The 27,576-nt window shown below is 41.2% G+C and overlaps 1 protein-coding gene across 1 annotated transcript; it reads left to right on the forward strand.

Annotated features, from left to right (window-relative positions):
• Window positions 1–25,321, forward strand: LOC115452874. Its single transcript, XM_030181488.2, has 15 exons — window positions 1–119; window positions 4,033–4,176; window positions 4,263–4,349; window positions 4,421–4,507; window positions 4,637–4,786; window positions 5,692–5,971; window positions 6,107–6,330; window positions 6,422–6,578; window positions 7,096–7,211; window positions 7,284–7,392; window positions 7,480–7,787; window positions 7,867–7,993; window positions 12,794–12,896; window positions 24,492–24,682; window positions 24,764–25,321. The coding sequence occupies exons 1-15, from the start codon at window positions 80–82 to the stop codon at window positions 24,993–24,995; spliced, it is 2,355 nt and encodes a 784-aa protein (XP_030037348.1). The 5' UTR covers window positions 1–79; the 3' UTR covers window positions 24,996–25,321.
• The last annotated feature ends 2,255 nt before the right edge of the window (window positions 25,322–27,576 follow it).

The following is a 27,576-nucleotide window of genomic DNA, read 5'->3' on the forward strand; positions in this document are numbered from 1 at the left end:
GTCTCGTGGTGCCGGCTAGGAGTCGTCAGTGGACCTCTACCGAGGACACACTCCGCCGCGCCGCGAGACTCGCAGCAGTATGGCCGCCACACTCGCGCTTGCACTCGCCGTGCTGCTCGGTAAGTGTCGCACTGGTTCACGTTCCACGCGGCGAGGTGCCGCGCACTGAGCCGGCCCGGTGGACCGTGACGTCCACGCAGGTCTACTGCTCCTTGCCCGGTTCGTCGCCGCCGAGCTGCTAAATGTATAATAACATTGTGCCATAAATACTTACCAACGAGTAATTTTAATGTGCAGAGTTGGGCAATGAAGGCGACCGCGTGTCTCCAGTGTCCGTCTCCGCAAGAAATAAGTAAATAAAGAAAAGTGTGTCAAATTTGCATGTCAATAAGGTCGAGTTTGGTGTGAATATGTTGTATACCGGTATAGATAGACCTGTACCGATTAAATAATTACTTTGAAACAAAATTACATATAAGTATAAGCTAAGGGTGCAAACCTGGGGCTATACGTATAATTATAATAATAATATCAGCCCTGTATTATATACTGTCCCACTGTTGGGCACGAGCCTTCTCTACAACTGAGAGGAAATAGGCCTTAGTCCACCACGCTGGCCTAGTGCGGGTTGGTAGACTTCACACACCCTCGAAAATTCCTAATGAGAATTTCTCAGGTATGCAAGTTTCCTCACGATGTTTTCCTTCATCGTCAAAACAAGCGATAATTCACAAAGAATACACACATCATTTTTTAGAAAAATCAGAGGTGGGTGCTCTTGGGATTTGAACCTGCGGACATTTGTCTCGGCAGTCCGTTCCACAACCAACTAGGCTATCGCCGCTTTCGCTTGGGCTTTACGTATACCCATAGATTTTTTTCTAAAATTTTGTTATTAATATATTCGGTGCTGTGCCAACTGTGACATAATATAAAACACTTCTTAACAACGATTGTAATAATTACCAGTGAAGATAAATTGCTCAAAATATGGAGAAAAGGAAGCAATAAATACCGACCGTGACCAACCAAGAAGTATTGCACCGCGTACGCTTGTGAAGAGGCGCGCTTGTCACGTTGCGGTCGCGCGCGCACACGCCTGCGCCAGTAGCAGGTCGGCTACTTAACTTACTAGGACATAAATTAGGATAAGAAAAAAATATAATTTTATCTACTTTGATACGGTCCTTAAGTGTGAAAGGTTCAAAGATATTTTAAACATGCTAAACTGTTATTTAAGATTTAGTATCTATTTTTAACATATCAGTTAATAATCCGACGTTATAAATAATAAATATATCCACTGAATTATTCTTTTTGCTTTTCGACTTTAGTTACTTTTTAACCCCCCATGCAAAAAGAAGGATGTCATTAGTTTAGGCATGTAATATTATGTATCTTTGTGTTTGTTTGTGGAATTATATTTCAAAATGAATGGATCAATTTTTATGCGTTTTTATGTGTGTTTGAAAGTTGAAGTGCTCGTGATAATTGTCAGCTCATTTTTTAATTAAACAAGGCCGACTGATTTGAAATTTATTGTAAGTACCGTTATTTTAATCGTATGTTGCGAGACGTGGCAACCCTAAGGTGCGGCTGCAGCATCAGGTAGTCCGCGGAATACTCAACTCCTCAGTAACTTACAGCAGTTATAGTGTGATTGGCCTCGTAAGGGTGGTTTAAATAAGTAGCTGTTAGATAGATGATAAAGTGGAGAAATTAGACATATAAAAAAGTTTGAAGTAAAAATTTAATTAATAAATTAAATAACTCTCAAAATAAAAACGTAAACTCTGTAAAAAGTACAACAATAAAATATGTTTGACCTTTACGCTAATTATCAGTCGATACCCAACAACATTTAGATGTAAACGTTGTCGCGACGAGTGACCGCTACAAAGTATTCTCATCTCCCCGGTCCGGTTTTCGGTTCCTCAAACACATTTTATTATTTTATCGCGGTTGTTTTTAATTTTTGTCGTAGTAAATTTTCATCTCATTCGGGATAATATAATGCTAAATATGCCGTCAATTTATTTGAATCGTGTTCATAGCGTTATAACAGTCAGTTTTGTGTGACAAAAAATTTATATTCGAGACAAAATGATAAAGTCTTAAGATGTGGACCATTGAATACTGATACAGTGTTGTGTACTTTTACACAAATATTTGAAACAGATATGCTTCAATATTTTGCGTTACACGAAGCAGTTTCATACATAAAATAGTTTGACATGAAATTCACAATCCATAATAGACATATCGGATATCCACTTACTTGCATTTGGTTGTTTGTTATGTTTATGTTACGTTTTTTGTTTCCTGAGCTATTACATTTTTTACCCCGCAATGATCTTCGAATGTATAATATGTAATAAATAATACCTACGTAGGTAATTTATGCTTGTCAGTGTTCATAAGGCCTAAAATTTGAAATCGCCGTATGTGTTTTCACGAGTACAATTTATTGCATGTTACCTATCTACGTTCGTACATAATTGTGCCAATGTATTGCACTATAAAAATATACTTGAACTGTTGCTTCTAATGTTATCTTTTGTTGTAATCTTGTTTTATACTTATCCGTTTTCGTAAGAAGCATTTATGTTATTCGATATTACGGCGTTTAAATTTTATACTGTGATAGTTTAATTTATGTTTATGATGGAAACCCTTTTAGGTTTTTTTATTATTAATAATTTTTAGGGTTCCGTATCTCAAAAGAAAAAACCTTATAGGATCACGTTGTTATCCGTTCGTCCGTCCGTCCATCTGTCAAGACCATTTTTCTCAGGAACGCGTGGAGGTATTAAGCTAAAATTTATATCAAATACTCAGGTCTACTGTCCCTTGGAGCTGGGAAAACAACAAACTTCTAAGCCAACGCAATCAAAAGATACAGCCGTTTATGTCGCAAATTTTCGAAACTCGCACAGGAATCACAACCTACAAGGTACTTCCCGTGAATTCAGCATCTTGAAATTTGGTACGAAGCAACGTCTCATAGCACATATAAAGGAAAAATTCCGAAAACCTTAAATTTTTAGACCTGTCTTTAATTTATGCTCGTCCAGCTTTCGATATTGTAATGTAATGGATTTCATTTTGCAATAAAAAAACCATAACTATGACTCGATTGTCGTGATGGGTGAACTGTTACTTACATACCTACAGGTTTGTACGGAACCCTCGCTGCGCGAGTCCGACGCGCACTTGGTCGGTTTTTTGTTATTCATAAATTTAAAATTTTTGTTTCAACTAAGTTAATATTTTTCTTCTGCAAATGACCCATTATCCGATCCAAATAATCCAGTTGAAAATCGTGTGCGCCACGCCAGCTTAACTCCCAAAAACAAATTGTATTGGAAAGGCGACCATTGAGCGAACCTTCAACAACAATCAAACATTGTTTTCGTACATTTGTTTATAAATGTGTTTATCTCGCCTAATTAGCAATTTTAATGACTAATGGATATTTTTTATTAGGCACTGACTCCAAAATTGGTAACCAGTATAGGTGATGTTAAATATTTTTTTGGATTTTAGTGGTTTTTGAGGCGGTTTTAATTTTTGTTAAAAAGTTTTTATTTTTTGCTTTTTTGTGTTAGTAATAGTCATGAAACCAAATGGCAAACGCCCTTTCAAACTTGAAAGAATTTACTAAATCAGTTGATGCTTCGAGTAATTCCTTACTGTTAAGGAGTTGTACCTTCCATCATCAGATCAGCAACATAAGATGATGATGACCATACGCAAGTACTTAAGTAACTTCATAAAATTTGCGATAAACGATGTGTGGGCCTATAAAATTTGAGGGTTGTCCTCGATTTCTGTAGGATCCAATCATCAGATCCTGACTTGGTGATTATGGCACTACTTCAGAAGTATCTCCTTTCGAACCAAAAAAGAATTTTGAAAATGGGTCCACAAATGGCGGAGTAATGGCGTAACAAAAACACAAAAAAAAACATACAGCCGAATTGAGAACGTCCCCCTTTTTTGAAGTCGGTTAAAAAGATTGCATCTTTGCAGGCGTAGCATCTGCTGTGCCGCGCGAATTCGTCGCTCCACGTGCCCTGGATCCGGCGCACGCGCCCTCTGCAGCCTCCGTACCGCACACCGCGCGTCGCACTGTCCGCGCCACCACCACCGACGCATGGCTTAATCTCATCTCCGGTGAGTATCGACCATGATTGCAAACGGTGCCTATGTGAGGCCGTCGACGGATCGCTTCCTGTAACTCGAATATGTATCTTCTACAGACTACATGCGTGGGAAAGCAGCGACGACTGCGGAAGGAGATACGACGAGCTGGTTCCCACGCCCTGTACCCGTTATGTTGCCGCTCGGTAAGTGCCGCGTGTCGCCTCCGCGCGTCGCTCCACTTCGACTGACTCTCTCACCCTGTGACGTGTTGCAGCTGATACCGCCGACCAGAAGCCGTTATCCATACCGGTGCTGGTTGTGCCCGTGCCAGTCCCCGTCTCCACGCAGCCTGACCCCGCAGGTCAGTACTCCATCTGCTGAGCATGTGTGACATTGTTTTGTGCGTTCTCTGTAATCTAGTCCCCATGAGATATCGGCATTACAATATGTACAACTGTTGTCGTCATTGTCGCGTCGTGTCTGTGTGTAGAATGCTCGTCGCAGACACGCGCAAGTGCGGTTCCTGAGACGACTAAGCCGAGCGGTCGATGGCAGCTGAAGTCTCGGCAGCGCGTCCGCCCCGCCCCGCAGCGGGAGCACTATCCGATGAGGGATGTCGCATTGCGATTTGGCCCCACAGGTGAGTGCGCTGTGTAATTTTACAATATATTCAGCGAGGATACAGCTACACGGAAATTTTCTTGGGATATTATTTATTATTAATTTTGAAGATGCATTTAAGCTTTTTTTTAATAATTACAGGCAGCATAAAAAGGGAAATTATTTACAAAAACAAAAATAAATCAAGTGAGTCTGATACTTATAATTAAAGACTACGGGATCAACGGAGATATACTTAACTACTTCTATTAAGTATAAACTCAAAAGTCACTGAAATTTTTACCATGCATTTTATAGTAAATGAAGGAATATTCCTGAAAAAAGTCTTGGTATATTTTTTCCCAGGTTAGAAGAAAGTTCATAGACTCTCCAGAGTCTCAATTTTCAAACCAAATTTCATCGAAACTGGTTAATTTTGAGTTTATCGTGTTCAAACAGACAGACAGATGCGGCGGGGACTTAGTTTTAAATATTTTATTTGCACTATTGCACACAGCCGCGGTTCTACTCGTACATTACGACTTTTTGGTCTGTTACCCAATGCCCCGTGGATTTATAGGGCCACAGTCCCCATCAAACACAGTAGACACCATATCAAATATAAAAAAAAAATATAAGAATGTAGTTTAAGCCGTTAATATACGAGCTGTTAACATATAACCAAAGCTGTTAATTTGTTTTGCAATAATTTATTATAATTATTGTTTTTGTGTCTCTGGCATATTAAGTAAAAAATATATTTTAGTATCCTCTTTTTTCTTTTATACCGTATGCCTACATGTTGTCGGAAATCGTTATTTGGCAAGACGGTAATTATTGAATTAATTAGGCAGGCTCTCAAGCTTGTGTTAGGCCCAGGCCCCTTTCCCAGGTCTCGGTCCGCTACTGTTATAACCGAAGTCTGTGCTCTTGTGAACTGTGCAGACTCGTCGCGGCGGCTCGTGGAGCTGTTCCGCGAGCAACTGCCGGCCGACCCGCACCGGCCACCGATGGTACTCGCGCACGACAGGAACGAGGAAGAGTTTGTTATCAGACCCCCCGTCTCGCCGTCCGGTCCGGCACTCGTCCGACACCGACGCAGCGACCAAGGAGCCAAGACGACCGCCCCCGCCGAGCCTCCACGGCCGCGGTTCGATCGGTCGCTCATGCTCCGCGGCGAACTGACCGTGCCGCGCGCCGGCTACACGGAATCTTACATCGCGTGGTGAGAGTTGGCAGTTAGTTCTTATTTTGTATTGGTATTCCGAGCGATAGTAGGCACAACCTGATTGAGTGGAATCATTGGTGTCGTACATGATTATTGTCTTCAAATAGTTTTTTTACATGCGTATGAGTCCAGGTGGGACTCGCAGAGCGGTGCCGCTCGTGTGGACTACTTCGACGGCGGCACCTCCACGTACCGGCTGCTGGGTGCGGACGGCAGCATGCGCGGCGTGCGTGTGAGCATGGACCGCACGGGCGAGCGGCACGTGGTTCGCTGCGCCGTGACCGCGCCGCGCCGCGCCTCGCTCATGGACCGCGCGCCGCCCGCGCTGCCGCACCTGGGGCTCTTCTCCTTCGCCGGTCAGTGAGAACTAGAACTACATGCGAGCTGCTGAGTAGATAGTTTTAATGTAGTACTGTGAGTATTCAACGGTAATATTATTATACCCAGGGTACGTGGACACGCCGGGCGGGCGCGTGGAGCGCTGGCGGCACACGGTGGCGGGGCGCGGCGGCGAGCTCGGCGGCGTGCGGGGGGAGGCGCTCACCTTCCGACACGAGCTCGAGCTGCAGCGGGCCGCTGACAACGATACCGCGCTGCCTCTCAAGTGAGCCCTCTATCCTTAAGCTCTTATTGCATTCTCAGACGCACCTGAGCGCGGCCAGTGGGAATGTTCTACACGGTGACATTATATTAGTAAACTTATAGTTAGTAGTGCATTTTTTTTTATTACGGAGGACACAAAGGGTTATGTAAAACTTATTGTTTTTAAATTATACTAGATACTTGGGCGTCCTAGGGCAGTTGCCAGGATGCCTTTCTACAATTGTTGACACAGAGAAAAATTGTATGGGAATGACATAATTTAACGATAAGTCTATCGTTCTGCTATGTCCATCTCATATATTATAATGTTGGCATTAATTATTGTAGACAGGCATCTTGTATACGGTTCCTCATTAACGAAAATTTTATTGAATGGGTGCTACATGTTATTGAAATGGGTGTTTATTTTTCTCTCTTATTATTGGATTCAATATCATAGTGATACGAATTTTGGTAACTGTTTATTACTTACGTTATGGTCTGCCTTCATATTAAGGCGTCTGTTGTCTCGGGTGCAGGTACACCGTGTCAGTGGACAGCTCCGTGCTAGGCGCCGACTGCGAGGGGTACGAGCATCGCTACACGGAGGTGCGGCTCGGCGAGCACGAGCCCGCGCTCCTGCGACTCGACACAGGTATCACTGCGACTGGCACTGAGAGCACATCGCTCATATTATATCCACTGACCTAACCCGCTCCATCCCCAGAGGAGGTGTGCGAGGAGACCGAGCTGACCGAGCAGTGGGAGCTGGTGGAGCCGCTGCGGGAGTTCACCCTGGAGTACCGCGACCCCAGATACAACGGCCTGTTTGACAGGTGCGTGTCACCGCGTCCAGCTCGCCCGCACGTGTAGTGTCACCGCTGTGCAGTACAGTGTCACATATCACAAGTGCTATGTCGCAGTTTCCAGGAGCAGTACGACCGCGCCTACGCGGGCGATACCGAGCAAGCGGTGCGCAAGGCACTGCTCATTCAGCACTTGCGCTTCATAGACGCCGGTAACCGCATGGGCAGTACCGCGCTTCTGGGTAACAACTTCTTCGGCGACCGACTGGACACGGAGTTAGAGAGTCTATACGGCGTCGACACCACCGGAGTGACGGACGAGCTGGCGAACGGTGCCACGGGCAATGTGCGAACGCGTCGCGACACCGAGCTACTGCCACAGGAATTCGACTGGCGCAATAAGAAAGCCGTCACCGAAGTGCGCAGTGAGTGTATACGTGTAGGTAGTGGTGCGCTGGGGTCGTTGCAAAAGTGCTCATGTTAATATTTCATGTTGTGTTGCAGACCAGACAGATAAGTGCGCGTCATGCTGGGCGTTCGCCGTGACGGGCGCCGTGGAGGGCGCGCTCGCCATGCGCACGGGACGTCTCACGCGGCTCAGCGAGCAACAGCTGGTGGACTGCGCCGGCCCGTGAGTACTCGCCGTCGTCGCGCGCTCGTGTCACTCTCACTAAAGCTCTGGTTTCCTAGAGCAATGGTACCGTCACAAAGCGGCAGTAATACAGCGGCGAATGACGTCACTAGAACTTTGTCTTTATAAACAAAATGTCGTGGTTTCCCAGGGAGCGGTATCTGACATCGTAACGTCAAAAAGCGGTACCGCCATTTGCATGACAGCCGTCTTGTCGGTATCGAATAGTTCTTTAACGTTTTTCTCGATACCGGTGAAGACATTTTTGTATTGTTTTAACCGGACGACGAACGAAATGAGTTCCAACTCCAACTGGAGCAGCGAGGACGACAAAATTTTAATAGATTTTGTACATATCCATGAGTGCAAGATGCTTGCGAGTACTACTCTACTAGTGCTCATTCACGAATCGTAGCTCCTTCTCCACAAGGCAATCATTTAATTGCTATGGATGAGCATCCAGGCAGTCGTTTAGATGATGACGCTAATGTAATCATAAACAATTGCTTCTAAATGAGCAAGGACAAAATACCTATATAATTAAATTTGCAAACGTATCTAATTATTATTTGTTAAAAATAAATAATGTTGAATAAATAAAGCATAAATTAAAATATTGTTGTATTGATTTAGGAATCTGTTTAACAAGTATACATAGTTTTTTTCTGAGCTTATTGGATTTTTGTGCCTGTTGTATGGTTTGTAACTCAAATCTTCTTTTATGTGGTTAAGTACGAATTCAAATAATACTGGTATTAGGCGAAGAGCTTAAGTAGGCTTTGTAGACGGCGACGTACTAAAATCTCAAATACAACTTCTGTACCAGCTTTGAAAAATCATCTTTGAATCAGTGCTTTTGAAACAAAAATTATTGAGGAAATTAAAGCCACTGTGGCTGTACTAGCATTAGAGAACAGTAAATTGAGACAGGAATTAAAAGAAGCTAATAATAAATGCACTACTTATGAACAACAAATTGAATGTCTTAAAATTGAAAAACAAATTATTAGAGAAGATAATATATCAAGTATTAACATAAATACTAAAGATCTGAGTCAACGGCAATCTGATATAAGTATTTCTATGCCTATTTTTGATACGGAGCAGCCTGCTTCGAGTAGAGGTATCGACAACAGTGTGCAGGCACCAATGAAAACGGTTAGTTACGCTGAGGCCATAAAGAGAGCGGATAATGGCATTAATAAAAACAACAATTGGACAGAAGTAAAGAATAGAAAGAAGATTAACCCTATAAGAAAGGGAGGGAATACATCGTCTGTTTCACTTAGGGCAGTCGAGCGTAAGAGGTTTCTACATGTCTGGAGATTAGATAAGTGCACAAACGAAGACAATCTAAGAGACTACATTAAAAACTTATTGGGAAATGACTCCGGAAGCATTTCCATAGAAAAATTAAAGGCTAAAACTGAGAGAGATTACGCCTCGTTTAGGATTGGCGTTTCAGAAAATAACTTTGAGAAGCTATGTGACCCGCAAGCTTGGCCGCTCAACATTGAATTTAGTGAATGGATTTGGTTTCGTCGCTCAACCAAACCAGGTCAAACAGAAACCAAGTAGATACCTTAATATTCTATATCAAAATATTAGAGGGTTAAGGACTAAGACTACACAATTTTTATCCTTGCTGCAGTCAACAGGATCTGATTTAGTTGCTTTCACCGAGACTGGCTTGAATGAAGCAATTCAAAACTCGGAATTCCTATTACCGGGCTATCAAATTTTACGATGCGACAGGGCAGATGGGCGCAAGCAAGGAGGCGTATTTTTAGTGGCCACACCTCGGTTCGAGTTGCGACTACTGAGTATGCCAGATAACATAAATATAGACAATCATAAGTTTGAATTGATTTGTGCAGCTGTTTATTTACAAAATAGGTTTTTATTTATATGTTGTGTATATTCCACCGCGAGCTGATGAGAACGAGTATATGGTTATGTTTAATATATTAGAAAAAAATTCCGCGAAATATAAAAACAATTTAGTTATATTAGGAGATTTCAACTTGTGTTCATGTAATAAGAATGTGTGTAATTATTATGAGTATCTTATGGCCTTTTGTGAATTTAGTCAGTATAATACGGTACCAAATTGTAATGATAGACAGTTGGACCTAGTGTTGAGTGCGCGCGGCGGTGTGTCGGTGAGTGCGGCGCACGAGGGCCTGCAGCCCATAGACGCGTCACCCGCCGCTTGCGGTGAGCCTCGCTGTCGGCGCGCGCGCCCCGCCATCGCTTGCGCCCTCCGATTCCCCCGAGTCAGTGCACGAGCGTTGCTCTCAGGCTCCTAATACAAGTAGTCTTTGGAATTTTTACAAAGCTGATTTTTTTAAATTATACCATCTATTTAGTAACATAGACTGGAGTGATATTTATTGTTTAAGCGAACCGGACTCAGTATTAGATTTATTTTATAATAAGATATATGAAGTTTTTGGCATGTGTATTCCACAAAAAAAAGTCAAATCGATGAATAGACAGTATAGTTATCCGGTGTGGTACACGCCAGATATTATTAAAATATAAAACTTAAACACCAACTACATAAAAAATACAAATTAAGTAAATCGCCTATTGATTATGAAGCTTTCTCACGGTGTAGGGCCAGGGTGAAAGCAGCCATTGCTCAGGCGCATGACCAGCATCGTGACCGTGTACAATCACACCTAGCGACTAACCCACGGGAATTTTGGGACTACATAAGATCTAAAAGAGGTAGCGCAAATAAGAGTTTGATTATAAAGGGCGATCGCGTTTTACCCGATTATGAGAGTGCTAGTGAGTTCCCTCGATTCTTTCGGTCTGTGTATAGCACGGAACCAGCCGTGTTGAGTGTGGCGGCGGCGAGCGCTACTGCGCCCGAGCCACCAGGCGCATGGGTACACCTCGCCCATGTGCACCCAGCCGAGGTGCGACGCGCCCTCGCTCGCTTGCCGTCCAAGCGGTCAGTAGGACCTGATGGTATTCCGGCATTTATATTCAGAGATTGTCGTTCTGTATTAGTGGAGCCGTTGTTACACATATTCAACGTCTGTATCAGGACCGAAACATTTCCTGGTCGCTGGAAACTGACTCGTGTTGTACCTGTACCGAAAGGTGGCGGTGGATCGGCGCCGAGTGACTATAGACCTGTAGCGATCCTTTGCACTCCAGCCAAAGTATTTGAAGCGGTCATTCACAATTGCCTTTATGCACAGGTAAGCGCTCAGCTATCTGACGCGAAGCATGGCTATCGTCCCGGGCGGGGAACTGCTGGTAATTTGCTGGATTTGATGACTCGCCTTATACCAGGAGTGGATGCGGGCCACCAGGTGGACGTCGCCTACTTTGATTTCCAGAAAGCCTTTGATACAGTGGATAACGACATCCTTTTATCCAAACTGGCTAGAGTAGGCTGCACTCCTCGCACGTTATCATTTTTTGCCAGCTATCTGCGCGAAAGATGTCAGTATATTGACTGTCGTGGTTATCTTTCCGAACCATACTTTACGAGATCCGGCGTAAGTCAAGGTAGTAACCTGGGCCCGTTACTTTTCATCTTAATGGTAAACGATTTACCAAAGGCAATTGATGTATCTACACCGTTACTTTTTGCAGATGACCTTAAATTAGTTTTTAATATAAAGCAGAACTCCGATCACGACATACTACAGCAGGATATAAATAGGGTTGTAGAGTGGAGCCTAAAAAATAAATTATTTTTTAATGAGAATAAATGCTCAGTTTTGTCATTCAGCCGTGCGCGGAGCCCAAACCACTATCAATACCATATGAATGGGATACCTCTCCAGCGTGTTACTGAGGTCAAGGATTTAGGGGTCCGGTTTTCTGCTGATTTGAATTTTAGGATACATATCACCAATGTTGCCAAAAAAGCTTACCGTAACCTGGGGTTGGTGCTACGACAGGCAAACCAATTTACGAACATTGGGGCATTGAAAGCATTGTTTGACACCCTCATTAGAAGTCACTTGGAATCTAATGCAGTAGTGTGGTCTCCATATGAAGACAAATATAAATTAATGTTAGAGCGTATTCAGAACAAATTTGTTCGATTCTTATATTTGAAACAGTTTGGTGTGTACCCAGGTTTCCCACTGTTGTATCCTACATTATTTGTTCTGGGAATGACAGGTTACTATAAATTGGAAATAAGAAGGGAAGTAACTATTACCAAATATTTATTTAAGGTGATTCGAGGTAAAATACACAATCCTAGTCTCCTACAAGCAGCTGGGCTGTGTGTCCCGGATAGGTATGTAGGGCGGCGGCGGCGACCGCCACGGTTCTCGGTGCCGCGAGCTCGCACCAACTTATTACGGCATGCACCATTGACGCGCGCGCTGCGTGTGCTCAATGCTTTGTCCAACCAGATTGATATATTTTCATGCTCTTTGACGGAATTCACATCGGCCGCTTATGTAATAGTAAGTAATAATAAAATATTATAATAACTATTGTACTACGCTATTGTATTGGGTATTACCTGTAAAATAGTTGTATGTGGAAATAAATAAATAAATAAAAAAAAAATAAAAAAAAAACTTTCTCCATACGACTATTTTCCTCTTCTGATGATAGCTCACACTCCAAGTAAATTATTAATGCTATATCAAGGTCGTTTTGCTCTTCTGTATCAGATACGACTTGGTGGCCGTAACGGTGATGGAACTTTCCACGTGTCGTCACCGTAAATACGGCCGTCTTTTTGCGTCCGTCATGTGATGTTACCGCTATTCTAGGAAACCAGAGCTTAAGACTCACCACACGTTCTGTCATCAGGTACGGCGGGAAGGGGTGTAACGGCACCTGGCCGAGTGCTGCTTACGACTACATAGAGAAAAATGGATTGAATGAACATGGCGACTACCGGTCTTATGAAGCAGTAAGTTCGCTCATATCAACATTTAGTATTTCTAATACGTAGTGTGTTCAAAAAGTATCGCGAATTTTGTGTATTTTCAAAAAATATTTATTTATTCGTGAATATCTATTTTGTCCCCTTCAAAGTAATCCCCCTGGGATATTATACACTTGTGCCAACGTTTTTCCAATCTTCGAAGCATTTTAAAAAATCATTTTTTTGTATTTTGTTCAGCTCCTCCTTCGATGCCGTCTTTATCTCGTCAATCGTGGCGTAGCGTCGTCCTTTTATGGGCCTCTTTACTTTCGGGAACAAAGATCTGGGGAAGGAGGAGGAGGAGGAGGAAGGGCCAGATCTGGGGAATACGGTGGCTGCGGTATCATTAGTGTGTTGTTTTTGGCCGAGAAGTCGCGTACAAGCAGCGATGTGTGAGCAGGGGCGTTATCGAAATTGAGCAATTTTGGTACGAATTTTGCGGCGACCCGTCTCATGCCCAAATTATCGACTATAAAATATATAATATAATAAAAATCATACGGCACGAGCCAATCGATATGCCTAGGTCCACGGCAATTTCTCTAACAGTGATTCGACGATTCGCCAATGCCATTTTCTTCACTTCATCAATTTTTTTCGTCTGTTGTTGAAGTGCTCAGGTGTCCGGCACGCTCTTTGTTGTTCACATCTTTTCGGCCTTCTGAAAACATTTTGTACCACCGATAAACGTTGCTTTTGTCCAAAGCAGCTTCTCCGTATGCCACAGTCAACATTCGGAATGCATCCGCGCACTTAATTTCGTTTTTCACACAAAATTTGATACAGGTTCTTTGTTCCATTTTTTTGAATAGGTAGAAATCGAAGACGAATCAAAACACGTGCAAGCAAAGCAGCTGTCAACAATTAACTGAACATTCAAAATGGCCGAACTTGTCAGCATAAGTGAGAGACATATTATGTACCAACATAACGCCACAAAAAAATCGAAATTCGAATATACGTAACCCGCGAAAATTAAAAATTCGCGATACTTTTTGAACACACCTCGTATAACAATTAAATATTTACACAGCTATAGGTGAAGTTATCTTTTTGTATCTCATCAAAAATAACTGAAACAGGTAAGCAATAAGCAACAGAACGAACATAAAACAATTTTAGTTTTTTTTTACTACTTTATTCGTTGGGGTATCACGCCAAAACCACTTACTGGTTTCAAAATATAATTACTGAAAAAAATAAGAAACTTTATTTTGTGTAACATGTAAGGTAAATATTTTATTATTATTATTTATTTATTATTGCACTCAAACAGTATAACGTGCACATAGTAACATAAAAAAACAAGAACAAAAACGTAAAACTAGAAAAATAAATTATACCTACCTATTGTACTAACAATGGGAACCCTCATTCAGCTTCTTGCTGCAGTACCAGTATGATACCGCAACGCTGGTTTTCAACGAGGCACCCGGGTGACGTACGGAAACTAAGAAGGTGTATTATACGAATATAAATAAAATATAAACACGTACGTTACATACAGGGTCATTTCGACATTGCGTTACTAAATGAAACCACAGGTTCGTGGTGACCTCTGCTAACACCGTGCAAAAAATTATTCACAAATAATGAATATTTACGTCAATAATCCCGATTTTCGATTTATGGTTTTTTGATCACGCTGTTTCTTAGCGCGCCTAACTAAAGAGAATGAACTACGTCACAGCTGATGATATTATTACCGAACCTATAGGGTTCAGAAGGTCAGCTCACAAATGAACTCCCAATACGTTCACTGACTTGGTTGCAGCAGTTCATTGAGTCAATAATTAATTACTACACAAAATATTTCGTCAATTATAAACGTTATTTTCGTTAATAAAATAGTTTTCTTACCAAAAAAGTTATCTACATAATTACTAAAGTTACAAGATTTAAATCTATTGGTATCGCATTTTTTTTATATTCTACATGATATTCCGCCATTTATTTTAGTTCCAACATTAATATTTCAGTTTGTCATAATATCTAAAACAAGACTACGTAGACATTACCGAACGTCATATTATGCTTTCTGTACCATTTCTTTGCTAGATAGGTACACTATGGCAATGCGTCCGAGTCTTTGACCTAGTCCGAAGCAATTGGTCCGAAGAGCGCGCGATTATTCAATACAATAGTCGTACTCTTTCTCGCCTAAACTTGCAGTGTTGTCAGTATAAACTTTTTTACCAAAAAGCTTGCTAAAACGACACAGCATTTCAAAAATTCTGATATTAGATTTTTTTTATTACATGATGTTCTAACAGATTTAACACACAATTGTATTACAAAATAAAATTAGTAATGATTTATGATGAAATGATTAATGAAAAGTCTACCTAATTAAAATAATACACAGCAATATTTTAGTATTTTTGAAACATTATTTTAAGTAATAAAGTATAATAGAGATTTTGGATTCAGTCATTCATTTTCAAGAGGCATACAGGGTATAAAATAAACAAGATATTGCACAATAAGGTAATAATAAAACAAAGTTTGGTAACACTGCGAGGGCACGTGTTAGTTGTAAAACTCTGGCTCGTCAAATATCGTACATACGTCCAGACTAATGTTGCCAGGGTCAATTTGTTTAAAATCAAGAAGGTAAAACAAATCGAGATTTAGTGTTGTAGATCGGGACATAAAAAAGCAAGTATTTTTTTTAAATTTAAGTTTTATGTATTGCGTTTTACAAAAAAAATCACTGCAAGTCATGCTAAAGTTGCGTTTAATTTGGATTTCTGTTTTAACATCAAAGCACAGATCGCCGGGTAGTCGCATCTCTAACCAAGAGATTAAAACAAAACTGTACCTTCTGCGCTAGTGAGATGATACGTGCTATTTTGATTGCATTGTCGCACTCAACACAGTGCTGAATGCGTAGTTTATTTTTTCATAATACTTAATGGTTTTAATAATTTTATTGGTGCAAAACGGGTCACGTTCCCGGAACACTGAAAATCGGGACGTCCCGCGCAAATCGGGACATCAGGCAACACTACTCCAGACCAGGGATGTTATGGATATGAAATTTCGGATTTGGATACGGATATGGATATAGGAATAAAATTATATCGGTTTCGGATACGGTTACGGATATTTGATATCCGTAACCGTAAAGTAAAATAAAAAAATATATATGTATATGTTATGTAATACAGTAGGGTGACGAATACTAACTATTGTTCATCGTCATCGTCGATTATTAATTATCGATGAACTAATTGGGGGACATGGGTGTTCGGAAAAACTCTGTGTTTTAGAAGTAGTGACACCTCCTCTCCGTGAAAAGTTTTTATCACACTGTTTATATTTTGCAAAAATTAATGTAAAAAAAAATAAATTCTTGGACGCATTTTACTTCACTTTACTAAATAAAAAAAAAATACTATTTATGAATGAGTTTATGTTATGATTAAAAATAACAAACTATACAAATTTCACGTAGAGTGTGAGCGGTGAAACAAAAACCTGTCGGAACATATTATCCGTAACTTATCCGAAACTTTCATAACGGATACGGTTACGGTTACGGATATATTTTTATTTCGGATATCCGATAGTTTCGGTTACGGTTACGGAGCTCCATAACATCCCTACTCCAGACCCTTGCCGCTACTTTGTGGAATTCGCTAAACTCGTGTGTCGCGTGTTGGTTGGTCAGGCACAAAGAAATTTAAAGTGGTCCCCTAAATGCGTCCTTAATACGAGTAAAATAGAGTCTATTTTTAGAAATATTTTTTGTCATTTTGAATATTTTACGATCGCGAAGTTGCATCGTTGACGTGTACGCGAAACTGAACTAATCACAATCTATTGATTATGTTTCTATCGGAGGCTGTCATTACGATTTTAATGTGGATTTATGAATTTGCGATAGATACTGAATGGAAAAATCCAATATCATTTTGTCCGACCCTAGATTCGATCCCGTGACCTTAGCAAAGCATCCGTACTATAATACAACTGCGGCACCGAGGTAGTCACAAATTAACTGTATCAAAAATACTTTGAAGTATGAAACAACTTTTAAAGGAACAAGCAATCTACAAATCATCATTAGGTATTGGTAAACGCATTTACTATTTTGAAAACATGTTAAGATACCTATTGGGACGCCGCGCCGCGCCGCGCCGTGGGCCCGTGACGCATCCCGTCGCTTGACATTTTTACCTCAAACTATCACATTACCTAATTATTATCAAGATTGTTACTTCGTTATTAATTGTTTCTGTGAATTGCCAGACTTGCAGAATGATATTTTATTGTTATGAGTGTTATAAATCTAACCGTTGAACGTATTTATTATACCCACTTATTTACTAAAATGGATGAACTACCTACATTAAAATGTGTGTGTTTTGATTTAAAAGAATGAAACCACTTTAAAATTACAGAAATCATGTGTTATGTGTACCTAACTTATGCAGTTGTGGTTGTTTAATTAGTGTCGTTTGCTTATGATGAGTTTGAGCATAGAAAATATTGTTCTAATGTAATGTGATGATTAGTGCGTGATGTTTATGTTGGCATTGGATGTCCACCTGCAAAATGGACAGACGACTTGATAAACGTCGCGGGAACACATTGGATGCAGGCAGCTTTCGACAGGTCCGTCTGGAAATCTTTTGGGGAGGCCTATGTTCAACAGTGGACTTTATGTGGCTGATGATGATAATGATGTTTAGATATGTGTCTTTTTGTAATGTCGGCGTAGCGTCGTCGCTGCTGGTCTAATTGTTTATTGAGTGATGTGGCACGACACAAAACCCTAGGTAGTTAAAGCGACGACATCAGCTGTTCGGTTGCGGCGCGGCGCGCGCGGTGCGACGAACTACCCTTGCGCTCCGAGTGTGATCACTTGTCCGTGTGCGTGAGCATAATATTATCAATGACTGTGTGCGATGTTGCCGCTCCGACGAATTCTAGTATAGTAGTAGTGGCAAAAGGTGTGTAAAAATAAAATTACTATTTGAATATTTATTTTGTTTGAAAATTTTACTTTTTTGTTTTAGACCTTAGGTTAGAGTAACTTATAGTAAACTGCTTCTTTCAAGATGACTTTCTCGCAGTTAAATTTAAGTCTAGGGTTACAAAATGACCCTGTATACTATTACCTATAATTGTTGATCATGTTACCCCTGATACGACCCAGCAACAACGGATACAACTCCTCGGTCATCGACCACACGTGCCACCTGCTCATCGGGCTCGAGGCAACGACGCTGCAATTTACCAATTAAAATTTTCCATTCCATACATTTAATATTTTATGTTTTATTATATAGAATCACTTTTAGATATAATATCGGCTAATAGACACGTGTGGCGCTACAATCACAATATATACCGCCATCTCGTCAACGTCACTGGAACTGCGAGAATGGTATTGACAAAACTGTAGTGATATATCGCACAGCAATCACGCTAGATGGCGATAGACGATACTGGTTTGCGATGGCAGATTTGCGCGTCGCGCTGCATTTATACAACCTCCGAATAGGAAGCGTCGGAGAGGCCGCGGCCGGTCAGGCGTAACATCTGCCTGACTAGAAATCCTTCTCTTCAATAGAGGAACGTAATCTGTTCCTCTACAGCAGCGGCAAACCTATACGCCGTAAACACGTATTTTAATTGTATTTTTATTCTTTACTTAAAAATATTAAAATAATTTTGTTTTTTACAATCTCCGGTTGTGCCTTACGTTATTGGCGCAGTCAGTAGGATACTAGTATCATTGCGTGGCGCTGTGGCGGCCAAAAAGGCAGCAAAATCGCTAATCAGGTTGACTCCGTAAAGTCGCCGACATGTTTAGAAGCCCTCATCTAGTATCCAGAATATACGAAGTCACGTCCAGAGGCGTATCCAGACATCTGATCTGACTTCCAGATACTGCAAGAAGAACCAGAACGTGTAAGTACCTCTTGAATTGCTCTTGAGTGGCTTCCCTCTTTTCTTTACTCTGATAAATATTCCTTTAACCTCTTATAATATTATAACTACTTATATAGGGTTACATAGGTCTAGTAATCGATTCGTATTCATTATATTCTTATGAATTATTCTAATATCGATAGTAAATATCTAGTTTTTATCCTTAATTTTTGAGTCACAGTAAACCGCAAATTTTTTTCACCCAAGGCAGTTAAACATTCCTAGGTTAGACAGAGATCGTAGGCAACGTGCATAAGATAGCAAGAGTTTTGAACAGTAATACGAACACTTTAGCAGAACACAAGATGGCAAGTAATTATGATGCCATTATTAAGGCCCTTTGATTGATTCCGGAATTTGACGGTAATGCATATACATATTTGCGCGTTTTATTAGAAAATGCGAACAGTTAGTTGAGGAGTTTGTTACCGGAGCCCAACCGTTGAATTGCACTGATCTACTAAATGGTATATTGAATAAAATTATAGGACCCGCAGCTCGATTAATTAATACGAATGGTGTGCCAGGCACCTGATTGTTTTGATCGATTCGTGATTCCCTTATCAACAATTTCGCAGACCATCGCGACGAGTAGGCGCTATATAATGACCTTTTTTTTTTTTTTGGTTTCGCGGAGAAAGTGCCTTATTACTACCGCCCAGCCTTCGTGGGGGGCGACTGAGCGGTTATGCTGGGGTAACCGTGCCTTACGGCCCGGCATTGAGCCGCCCGGATTTGATGGTGACCTTCGGGCGACCGCCGGGCCGAGTCCCTAGCCCTATATACAACTTAACCTATGCACGGCCTACCAGCTAAAACTCCGCGGTGGCCCTCTTCGGCGCATTAGGGACGGCTGCGGGCTTCCTCTGACGTTGAAGTGTCTAGCCTGCGACCGCAGCCGCCCCTGCGCGGTGCCGCCTTGCGGCCCGTCTCCTATGGGGGGGGCTCAGAAGCCCCCGCGCACCGAAGGACGCCCTCGGCGTCTACGGCAGCGTGAGGCCAACTACACACTGCCGTCCATCCCGGGGGTCAACCGAAAAATGTGCAGAGGATGCACAGAAATGCACTAGGGCGGACAGCCCCTGCTGCCCGCCGACGACCCCCTTCGTGGCCCCTATTAGTCGCCTCTTACGACAGGCAGGGGATACCGTGGTGGAATTCTCCAAACGCCCCCATTCCACAGGGCGGGCTATATAATGACCTAGCACTTTTAACTCAAGGGTTAAATACTCCCCAAGAATACTGCGAAATATGTCAAAATTTGTTGTAGAATGTAACCTTTGTTGTGACCAATATTCTTTTAAATGTGTTCTATTTTTGTAAATATTTGAATGTTGTTGTTTGCCTAGTTACATATTTTACTCTGAAATAAACACTCGTGTCAATAACACATCTTTTAACTTAATTTTATAAACAGTACCTATTATACCAATTACTTACAGCAAAATTTATTCAGTACCATCGTGACATACGTATCTTTACACGAATCTCCGTCTACCACTATTGAAGCTAAGCGCATGTTATATTAAGAAGCTGACGTTGCAATCATTCTTACGCGACTTAAGGAACTATAAGGTCTCTCATATGTGTGAATCCGCCTGGGTAGGTACCTCCGCAATGTCTATTTCGGCCGCCAAGCAGCAGTGTGTAGTCACGTTGTTTTCCGGTTTGAAGAACATTGTAGCCAGTGTAACCATTGGACATAATGAGACTTAACATATTATGTCTCAGGATGGCGAGCGCAGTTGAATACTTACCAAACAATACATTGTAATTCAAGGTGTTGGGATGGTGTTTCTACTGTTTATGGACGGTCGTAACGCTTACCGCGTAGAGCTCGTCTTGTCATTAAAAAGCAATAAAAAAAAACCATACGCTGCATACGGAAAGTATAGAAAAAGCCTTCAAGTTTGTTCACGAAGAGGCGAATAGCTTGAATATGTAAACGTGTAGTGATAATAATAATTTTAAGATAATAAATTTCATTTCCTGCCGTCGTATCAACCCGATAAATTTTTAATCGAAGCCTTACCACCCCCGAAATCTTTCATGTTTAACACGTCTACGCCAGGTCCATCTCGTACGTTCAGTTCTCCTCATACTTACCCCCAAATGACAAAGCACATGTACAATCAAAATGCCTAAATTAGAGGTCCCACTCGGACACATCAAATGTTGGCAGCGCCCCTACCAAACCCGTCCCACGAGCACACATTTACCATGCCAGATGCCACGAGGTAATTACTCATTAATACCAAGCCTAATGACGCACCTCGACCAATGAGCGCCGTAAGTCACTTTACCTCAAAAGCTTTACCACCTATTGGTTTGCTAGACCATAATTGGGCTACACACGGAAATCCACCCCCTTCTAATTAATTGAAGAGCCGTCAAGTAAATGTCACTGAGTGCTATGACCCATACTATGAATATGATCCATATGAATGTTATTTTAATGACTCATATTCCTACGGATGTGGCCTTGAGTACGATTATAATGTTGATCAACAGTATTCGTACCAAGAATACCACAGACGAAGTACCCATTTATTCTAAAAGTTACCGATACGCTTATGTTCATAGAGATGAAGTTCGTAGCCAAATCAAAAATTTTGGAGCAGGGTAGTATCAGCCCTTCCGACTCAGCGTCGAACTCACCTATATGGGTGGCGCCCAAGAAAATGGATGCTTCTAGTAATGGATGCTTATAGACATTCAATTTAGAATAGAATCAGTGATAACTCAAATATCGGAATTAAGGACAAGGACTGGCAACACCTCAGATTCACTTCATGATCCACATCTGACATATTTAAAGCAAAACATACATAGGTGAAAGTTTAGCCACCTTTCAACCTCACAGAGTTCTCGCCCGACCGGGTAGCGACTAGCGACCGCCGTACACAAGGTGCTTACGCCCGCCATAGTGGCACACTCATGTGTGTCGCGTTCCGGGATCAGCGGCGTATCGGGTTCTCCAATGGGCCGGCATGGTCGTGCTGCCTGACGAGGGGACTTATTGGCGTGCACCTCTCGTCGGGCGGTATCCCATTGCCGTGCCTTCCGCGTCAACATTGCTCTTCTGCTTTGCTATCCTGTGCATACGATTAACATTTACGTCCACCCCCCCGCCCCCCTAACAGCGTATTACAATGCATAACTTTGTCTGAACGTGCATGTCAGTGCTAACTTGTAATCTATGCGTAATAACGAACTTCTACATTTTTACTTCTCAGCGTATAATCATGTATGAATGTGCATGCCAGTGTCAACTAATAATTTACAGCATAACCTTAACTTTGCGGCGTACCGATGCCAACTCTTACAGTGACTAATTCTACCTAACAGAGATTAACTCACTGCTCTGTCATCGGTATGCCGCAATGTCCTAAAGTGTTCACACCCCTACAGTGCCTCACGAATACAGCGAACACCATTGCGCGGGGCACCGCTGGCAACCTACAACAGTGTTTACATACCCTACCTATAATACTTGCCGGCGGCGTCCCGCGGAATGGTACCCACTCACACCCACCGTGCACACACACCAAATTATTCCAGTGGTAAGCAACTACAGAGTATACTAGACTAGACTACAGCGATAATATAATAAACCCTCCTGAATTAAACATAATTACCAAATATTACTTATCCAAGAAACTACTCTAGCATTTATTTGCACGTCTAATTTTTCGCATACAATTTTAAGTTTAAATTTTCTTAGGAATATGATGAATAGGTTAAGAACTTAATAGTCCAGCTCAAAAATCATAGATATTTATTATAGAAAATATCATAGAACGATACAGTTAGGTTCATACTATGTAGACAATCAGATAGTCCTAGTATATAATGTACCAATTGCCTAAACGGAAACACATGATTACTATAAACTATCTATTGCACTAAATAGAAATAATCAAGTCCTAATACCGATCCTACCCTACAAGGCAATTTGAGACAATTATTCTAGGTACATGGAGGTAGAATGCGCGAAGGCAAATAACTGGTATAACAAAAGGAGCCTGATTGCATACATCTCATCACCACACAGCAGCGCAGCACTCCTTGCAATTTGAATTCCATACAACTCACGAGAGAAGCGCTGGAAGAACTCGACGACCAACACTACAATATGAGTTTTCCCAAATTTTCAAAAGTACTACTTATCTTGTGGTCATAAGCAATACAGAACTCTAAAAGGAAGTTGCCTCGTATCGCTCCCGTGCCGATGTTCTATAGAGACGCCCATATTAAAATTTTGTAACGCACATAATATAGTAAAAGGACACATCTTAAGAATTATGAACCTGCCGTCTGTATCCGAAGAAACAACTCACCAAGAACAACCAATTGTTAAATTGAACTCCATTCATCTCATGGATACCAAAATATCCCTACAGTCATCTGGAAACTAAAATCAACCGATGATTGGTCCCTGTACCACAGTACGATACCCGCTTACGTTATCATATTCGGTGCATGCGCACCCATTGTTGGAATCAATCCTTAATAAAATTTTCCATTTCATAGATTAAATTTTTTATGCATAAAAAATTAAATGTATTAATTTTATTTTTTTTACAACCTCCGGTTGTGCCTCCGTACTTCGTATACAAACAAAACATAAACAACAAATACAAGAGAAATATTTCAGAACAAGTCCTGAATGATCATTCGGCATGTTACATAATCACTCACCCATCATAGAACATCTCGCTCGCATCTGACTCTGGGAGCGACAAAGGAGGGTGACCGAGACAAAACACATGTATCACTCTCGCTGCCATAAGTATGCGAACTACGCGCCGCGCCATAATAAATATTATTAAGTGCTTAAAGGTAACAGAAAGTTGTAAAAAATACACACACACCACGTGACAAGTGCAAATAGTTATGAGTGTATTTTGGTGCTAGAATACAGGCAATGGGGATGCATATTAGGTTCATGTCGCGACTACGCTGTGATTAACTATAACTAACATTCCATCTCACGATGTGATCGAAAACTCGAAAGTAAGTTGATATACTTGACGGCGCGTCTTATGAAAGTCAACCTCAAGAGTGACACCGTCAGTCACTCTAGCGGAGCGTCGTGTCGTCGGTAGCGAGGCCGACCATCTTTACTTGGCTTTTGGTGGTACAGAACGGCCAGCGCGCCACGTTTGCGACGAATCGCTACAAAACGTGTTAATCAGTGTATCAGTGTTATCATGAGTTCAGATGAAGGCCTTCCTGCGCTTTCATACCTATATTTGATTTATCGTATAGTACTTTATGTAGTTGCTTCCGAATGTGTAATAAATATGCATACTTAATTATACTTAAAATTAAATTTACTGTTTTTAGATCGACACGGCGTGGCGGTGGAATGTTGTTCCAGCAGGGAGTGGCGGCATATTTGAACGATCTTCTAAATGTAGCTGACAATAGAATCATGTAAATTGGAAAATTATGGCCACACCGGGAATAAGGGCTACATGCCTTCCGCGTGTTTTGTATTACGGGAGGTTGATCTTCAGGAGTAGCATATAGATCTGAGTCCACATAACTTGCGATGAAATACCGCGACAACGCGAGTGTTCGAGTTATTCATGTATGTAATGCCCTAGCATAACGAAATGTTTGGTGTTGCAGAACGTGGCTAATTGCACGGCCAAAGAGAACTCGTCGGCCACGTACATCAGCGGGCACGTGAACGTGACGTCGCGCAACGCGCGTGCGCTGAAGGCGGCCATACGCGGAAACGGGCCCGCCGTCGTCATCATCGACTCGAAGCTCCAGAGCTTCAGGTTCTACAAGGACGGCGTGCTGGAGGACAACAGCTGGTCAGTGTCTTCACCGCGACAAATCAACGAGTGTGTCCCGGCACATTTCATGTCATTAAACTGACCACGTTCTGATTGCAGCGGTAGGCGGCTCTCGCAGGTGAACCATGCGGTGTTGGCAGTGGGCTGGGGGGAGACGAACGGCAAGGACTATTTCATACTGAAGAACTCGTGGTCAGAGGGCTGGGGTGATAAGGGATACGTCAAATTGGCCGCAGAATTGAACACTTGCGGAGTCCTTACGTCCCCGTCGCAGCCAATCCTGAACCTAGATAACGTGGGTAAACAAAAGCCCACAGATGACGCTGCCTAGACGGTCGATATGATTGTTTGTACTTTTATCAATACATGTTTTATGTCCACAGTGTATGCAAAACCGTACTTTATGAACTTCAGTGATTTGTATCAAAATACAGGCAGCTCAACTTCACAATCTTAAAATACAGTGAAACTAATAATTATTATTGTTTAGTGACGTATCTATGAAGTATTTCATTAACGCATTAATCAATTTTTCATTGAGAAAAAAAAAAAAATTATCGTTAACTGCGTTATTTTGCTTAGGTACTTCATGATTGTCTTTTTTTTTTGTTATAAGTAATTCCGGTTAATGTGTTTAATAAAAATAAATAACTATTACTTGTTTTATTTTTTATTGTTTAATTTCCTAGTTGGAATGGTATAAGCATTTAAATATAATAAAAAAATAAGGAAGCCCTCGCGAGCATGGAGCAAATAATATTATTACAGTGAAACCCGCTCAGAACTAGTTTAAAACCATTTCGAAGAGGGAACCCCCCCCCCACAATTATGCGCTAACCGTAAAATTCGGAAAAAAAAATAGGCAATTTAATAAGTTTTGTTAATTTAAAATTTTTAAGATACCTAACCCCCTACAATGATAAAAAACCGATTCTATTGACAAAGTCAAGAAAATTTTTCTTTTAACTTTAGCCAAACACAGAGGCCATTACATAGTACATACTACATACTTACCTACATTAGTATGACTATGACGATGTCGTATCTAGTAAGAGTGATTGAAGTGCGTCACTAGTCATCTTTCTTTAGCAATCATTGTTGTCACTTCAGCCTGGACTTTCAGCGACTCACATAGAGCTCTTTGAAGCGCATGTAGGTATAAAACATCTAGCAGAATCATACTCAGCCAAACGAACACTTCGCGCTATGTTATCGTCTATCATGAATTGTAAATGTATTTTAAGTGCTAAAATATCCGGCGGCGGAATATCCGGCTACAAGGTTGGCCGGATTTCCGGTATCTGGTATCTGCCTAAACTGCTATCCGTTGTATCTCTAATCTATATACAAGGTCGAGATAACTTCAAAATTATTAAATTGACCAACAAAAATAGTTACTTATATGCAGTGGCCCTAAAACTATTTAGGGGGCGTCCATAAATTACGTGAGGTGTTTTTTTCTTTTTTTTTTTTTTTTTTTTTTTTTTTTTAATTTTCTGCCAGGTGAGATGTCGTGAGATTTTATTCAACCCCCTCCCCCATTCCCCAATCTCACGTGACATTTTTCAAAATGTGGGTTTCTTATGTAAACGCGTTGGATTGTTATTGTAAAAAGATAAAAGAAATTTGTTTCGTGCTTTTATTTACGACTAGTTAAGACTAGTAATCAATATTGCTGAGAGTTATAAGTGTAATAAAAAATTAACAATAGAATACTTAAATCGTAACTACTGCGATTAAAAAAAGGATATCTACTCTAATTCAGTCCATGGAGAATCATGCGCGGTCTCAAGAGAGACTATTGGGACCAACATGTCCATATGATTTTCAGTAAAATCATCTGCTCCTTCAACTTCGTTCTGATCTACCCACTCTAAGCACTTGGCGCTTGCGCACAGTAACTCATTAGCTCGTCTTGTGACAATCCGTAAGGGTCGCACTTTGCAGAACATACGCGCTTGCTTAGCTGGTGCAATGTGGGCTGCTCGCCTGTGCTCTGCAGCTCTTGTAATAGATGCAAAGTAAATACTTAACGCATGTATTGCAGCATCTTTTCTCTAAAAAAAAATGTGTGATATTTGCCGAGACACCCCCCCCCCCTTAAACATCTCACGTAATTTATGGACGCCCCCTTACATAAAACGGAATATGGAACAAAAACCTGATTTTACGGTGGAAACGGTTAAGATAAAAACCCCCGCGCGATGTGTCGGTTCACCTCGAGCGCACCTACACACATACTAATACACCCTAACATACACTGCCACATCTAAATCGTATTACTATGCACACATTTAATTTTTAATATAAAACACGCGCACAAAATATCTCTCTTTCTCGTTGGCTTTAACGAGGCTTTTCGCCTCGGTATTGTTTTTACTTTCACGCTTATAGTTTGAATACAGATAAAATGCTACCAAAGACGTAAAGCTTAGCCGTAAACCAAAGACGTATAGTAGGTTTCGATAGCAATCAGTACTAGAAATGAAGCCAAGCTTTTAAAAACGGTGTTGCCAAGTCTTTGAACTTACTTCTAATATGTTATAGCGCGCCCTATAACTGGGAGTCTGGGACCGTTGCTTCGGCACCGAACTCGTCAGCCCCGAGAACCCCTTTACCACGGCGACTACGGGTTGCGTCCACACAGGCGTCCTGCGCTCCCGCAGTTCCGAGCCGGCTGTGTTTAAGGGAGGACAAGCGCGAGCGTGACCCGTGGGCTCACCTTTGTAATTGTCGATCACAATGGATTATTATTATTGTTATCAATACATCCCATACAATTTGTAAAAATTAAATAAATAAATATATACCCGTAACCGTATATAACATTTATTCTGCATAATATTTTAATAAATAATCTTTTATTTTCCATGTATATTTAATGATTTAAGAATTAACATTTACATAATAAT

This window comes from Manduca sexta, chromosome 4 (genome assembly GCF_014839805.1).
Source record: "Manduca sexta isolate Smith_Timp_Sample1 chromosome 4, JHU_Msex_v1.0, whole genome shotgun sequence".
Taxonomy (NCBI): Eukaryota; Metazoa; Arthropoda; class Insecta; order Lepidoptera; family Sphingidae; genus Manduca; species Manduca sexta.

Coding starts and splice junctions, on each gene's coding strand:
- LOC115452874 (XM_030181488.2), top strand. CDS start 80: ATGGCCGCCACACTCGCGCTTGCACTCGCCGTGCTGCTCG. Junction 6,579..7,095: donor GATACCGCGCTGCCTCTCAA/GTGAGCCCTCTA, acceptor TCTCGGGTGCAG/GTACACCGTGTCAGTGGACA. Junction 7,393..7,479: donor TACAACGGCCTGTTTGACAG/GTGCGTGTCACC, acceptor GCTATGTCGCAG/TTTCCAGGAGCAGTACGACC.